The sequence below is a fragment of the Bactrocera neohumeralis genome, unplaced genomic scaffold (genome assembly GCF_024586455.1).
Source record: "Bactrocera neohumeralis isolate Rockhampton unplaced genomic scaffold, APGP_CSIRO_Bneo_wtdbg2-racon-allhic-juicebox.fasta_v2 cluster09, whole genome shotgun sequence".
Taxonomy (NCBI): Eukaryota; Metazoa; Arthropoda; class Insecta; order Diptera; family Tephritidae; genus Bactrocera; species Bactrocera neohumeralis.
Window position 1 is genome coordinate 5,607,628 of NW_026089622.1, and position 4,137 is coordinate 5,611,764.

A 4,137-nucleotide genomic window follows, 5' to 3' on the forward strand; every position below is an offset into this window, starting at 1 on the left:
CAAACAATCGACAGTGGATAGGAATTGGATTTTTTTTTACAAAATACAATATACAAAATTTTCTCGCTAAAAACCGGAAGCTCGATTTTCATTTTAGACTCATGGTTTCTTAATAAAATTTTCTTAGAATTCATCGTAGCTCACGATTTTGATAACCGCTTTGCCAAGAAAAAAATTGACCCACTCTAATGTACATATATATGTTCGCAGTGAGAAGGAGCAGCGAAAAGAGAATTTAATGGTCTTTAAATTTTAGATATGTACATATGTATATGCGTATGTACATATATATATGTATGTATGTACAATATAAAAGATGTGATTTTAACATATGCTTATATTATTATTATTTTTTTCTTACGATTGCCTTAGCTTATTTTAAGCAATCCTGGTTATACCTGATTAAGTATAAGGGATATTGCTGGAAATTCTTGCAAGTAAACACTTGAATTTTTAATTGTTTTAGGGATAGTTTTTGTGTTATAACACAACGGTAAGCATTTACCGGTAATCAATAATCCGCTATATACAGTACCAAACTGGGGTCGAATCGTTACATCCGTGAACGTATCACTCGTCACGTAAAAGTCTGTATTTCGTATTATAATATACGTGATCGTAACGCTTACATCGTAACCTGGCATGATGACATACGTGAACGAGTATATCCGTTCGTTCGAATCGTCGTTCGAACGCAAACTACCAATCGTAATAGACAAATTTATGGAAATGTGTGCAAAATTTTTTTAAATTTTGAGTTTTTTATAATTTTTAGGAATAAAGAACATAAACAAGAAACCAATGAATGGAATATCTCTTAAAAATTAAAAAAAAAATTTATGTGAACAAAATTTTTGTATTTTAGTTGACAATAAAAATAAAATTATTTACAAGATTAAGGATATATACATTTTTGAATTAAAATTATTTATTTGGTCGACTGCGGTGAAGCGGTTCGCTACCCCGTTGTTCATTTCTTGTGTGTGATAAGAATCGCAATTTTAGAGGGTCGTAACTAATTGTAAATTTTATGCAGATGTTATGTAATGCCTCACAAACGTTAGCAAATCTTCCACTTTTGTAGGGTGATACCTTCCTCTCTTGCCATATCCTCAAATACTCCACCGTCTTTTTAAGATTTCAATGCTTTGTTCAACGATACATCTACAAAGAAAATTTGATTAATGAGGATTCATAATTTTTTTTATACCTACGCTATTGCTACGTACTCCTAGCTATCTCCGCACTATCTTTTTATGCCCATCACTTTCACTAGAGCTCAAATAAAAAAATAAAGTTGGATTCATTTTGATATTTATAGCGGGATTCTGTAACCAGTCTCTAGTATCTATTTGAGACATTTTGAGGTAAAATCTCAATTTGTGACTAGTTACTATTCACTAAACAGTCTCTAGCGTTAGTCTCAAAATATTGCCTCAAATTTGAGACCTGGTAGTTAGCAGGTCACAAAACCAAAAAGAACTCTTGTCTGCCATTTTGAATATACTCAATAGAGATTATCATAGAAATTAATCGATTGTCGTTTTTTTATATTTTGTGAGCAACTCAAACACGAAACGGTTAAAAATAAATCAATTTTACATAAATTTCGTAAATATTATGAAACAAATTCAACATATATTTTTATTTATATTGATAAATATGTTTTTTGACTATGTTATAGAAAATTTAATATTTGTTATCGACATATTTATTTTCATTCAAGTTTAAAAACATCTCTGAATAATGAAATGTAATAGATTTTGGAAAAGGTTAAAAATAAATCAATTTTACATAAATTTCGTAAATATTATGAAACAAATTCAACATATATTTTTATTTATATTGATAATTATGTTTTTTGACTATGTTATAGAAAATTTAATATTTGTTATCGACATATTTATTTTCATTCAAGTTTAAAAACATCTCTGAATAATGAAATGTAATAGATTTTGTGACTGTCACTTACAGAATAGCAAAATCGTCTCAAGTCTCAAAAATTGTCTCTAACTCAAAATCTCAAATTTAGAGACTTGAGACTGTATCACAGTACAGAATCGCACGGTTTTTGTTACAGCCCTATTCTGAAAAAACCTCTCAACTGAGTTGAGAGGAAAAATTTGAGAGATTTCTTGTGAGGCATATTTTGTGAGGCTCTTCTTGCTCAAACCTCATAAGAAAAAAGCTTAAAAAAGTCACCACGTGAGGTAAAAAGCTTTTAGCTGTCAAACAGCTGTTTTAAGAAAAATAAGCAAACAAAAAAGTACACAACAATGGATAATCAGCATATGTAAGTAATTTTTCAAATTTTAAATAATATATATACAATAATTTCATATATTCCTAGGCGAAGAATAACGGAAAGGACAACTCAGGAGCAGCTGCAACATTAGATGCTACGTTAGTTTGGAATTTCGCATTTAAATGATGCTTATTGGAATTGTGTTGAAGTGTGTTAATAATAAAATTTTACTTGAATTTTAGGTGAATGTGCCGAAACAGCGACGCACCTTTTGCAAGAAGTGCAAGTGCCACAAGCCACACAAGGTGGCACAATACAAGAAGTCGAAGAAGCGTAAAGGTGCTCAGGGCAGACGTCGTTACGACAGAAAACAACAAGGTTTCGGTGGTCAAACCAAGCCTATCTTCAGAAAGAAGGTACGAATTTGCAAGCGATATGCTGCTATTTATTTGCATATTTGTAGAACTAAATTGCCGTTGAATCGAAAAAAGATACTATAAGGCTCTTTGGTGGGATAGATCTATGCAATATTATTGTTGAATGCTGAAAACTTTACAAACTGCAATTGTACGCTACTGTCATTTGCTCAGTTGGAACATTCATACAAAATTATACATTTGTACAATTCTATATATATTTTTTAGGGTATTTATACCTTTTACTTATAATTATTTATTTTCGAATTTCAGGCTAAGACCACCAAAAAGATTGTGTTGCGTATGGAGTGCACCGAATGCAAGTACCGCAAGCAGACACCACTGAAGCGTTGCAAACATTTCGAGTTGGGAGGTGACAAAAAGAGGAAGGGACAGATGATTCAGTTCTAAATCACTCGCCCCTATTCCAAGTCACCATCTGCTTTTTTGTTTCGCGTTTCGCTGTTTTTTACCAATGTAAAACTTGGGTATGGAATACTCTGTGGAAAAGCATTTTTAACAAGTTATTTGTGAAAAAATATAATTTAAAACAATGATTTTTAGTTAAATATTGAACTAAAAGATAAATCAAACAAAGTTACAGTTCGTCTTTTATTTTACTTAAGTTATTTTTATGTTTTTTTCTATTCATTTTTCATAATATCACATAAATGGTGGATGCAAGCAGTTCGTCCAAAGATTTCACGTTTGCTTTGTCCTACCGTTTCGACAATCGGTATTCGTGTATTTTCAAAATACGCATTTAAACCGCACTCATTCTGTTACACCATCTGCTTGATCCTTGATAAAGGCCATAAAACGGATATAATCATTCAATAACAAAATTCTCAATTTTTTAAAAAATGTAAAATATTGATTTAAAACAACAAACACAGATGTTTTCTATTATGATGGCTGCTTTCACACGTCACAGATATTTGTGATAATAGTGAGCATTTGAGCTTTTGAATTTTCGCCAGAATAAGGTAACCCTCACTATAGTGAGAAACATCACTGTAGTGAGGTTGGTGACTTTTGTGAGGGTATGAGAATAGAGCTGTTAGTTTATTGAAAATTTCGCAACAGTTTTGACAGTTCCGCATCTATTGTGACCTAAAAATACGATCCAAAGCTATGTGGAATTTAAAAATTATTGTGGATTGGAAATACATTACGATCCGTTTGCTATCGTATGTCATAATGCCAATCACCGCATACGATTGACGTATCACGTAATTTTCCTTCCTATGTTTGCCGATCCGTGCACGGATGTAACGATTCGACCCCTGCTTTGTTTGCAGGTTTTACCGGAAAAAAATCGAAAACCGAAAACAGGTTGGCAACGGTTTTTTTTTTCTCTTTTTCGACCGGAATTTTGGTCAGAACAACAAGTTTAATTTTGTGATTTTATACCATACATATATGTATATAAAATATAAATATTGAAACGATACGACTCACTTTGATTCCCGCCAG

The 4,137-nt window shown here is 31.7% G+C and overlaps 1 protein-coding gene across 1 annotated transcript; it reads left to right on the forward strand.

Moving 5' to 3' along the window:
• The first annotated feature begins 645 nt into the window (after nucleotides 1–645).
• On the forward strand, nucleotides 646–3,087 carry LOC126764423 (60S ribosomal protein L44-like). Its single transcript, XM_050482110.1, has 3 exons — nucleotides 646–708; nucleotides 2,488–2,661; nucleotides 2,935–3,087. Exons 1-3 carry the CDS (start codon nucleotides 646–648, stop codon nucleotides 3,070–3,072), a joined length of 375 nt encoding a protein of 124 aa, XP_050338067.1. The 3' UTR covers nucleotides 3,073–3,087.
• The last annotated feature ends 1,050 nt before the right edge of the window (nucleotides 3,088–4,137 follow it).

What these genes read in the sequence shown, in the direction of transcription:
- LOC126764423 (XM_050482110.1), top strand. Translation starts at nt 646, where the DNA reads ATGACATACGTGAACGAGTATATCCGTTCGTTCGAATCGTCGTTCGAA. An exon ending in TCGAACGCAAACTACCAATC is followed by an intron (nt 709 to 2,487) that starts GTAATAGACAAA and finishes CTTGAATTTTAG; the next exon opens with GTGAATGTGCCGAAACAGCG. An exon ending in AGCCTATCTTCAGAAAGAAG is followed by an intron (nt 2,662 to 2,934) that starts GTACGAATTTGC and finishes TTCGAATTTCAG; the next exon opens with GCTAAGACCACCAAAAAGAT.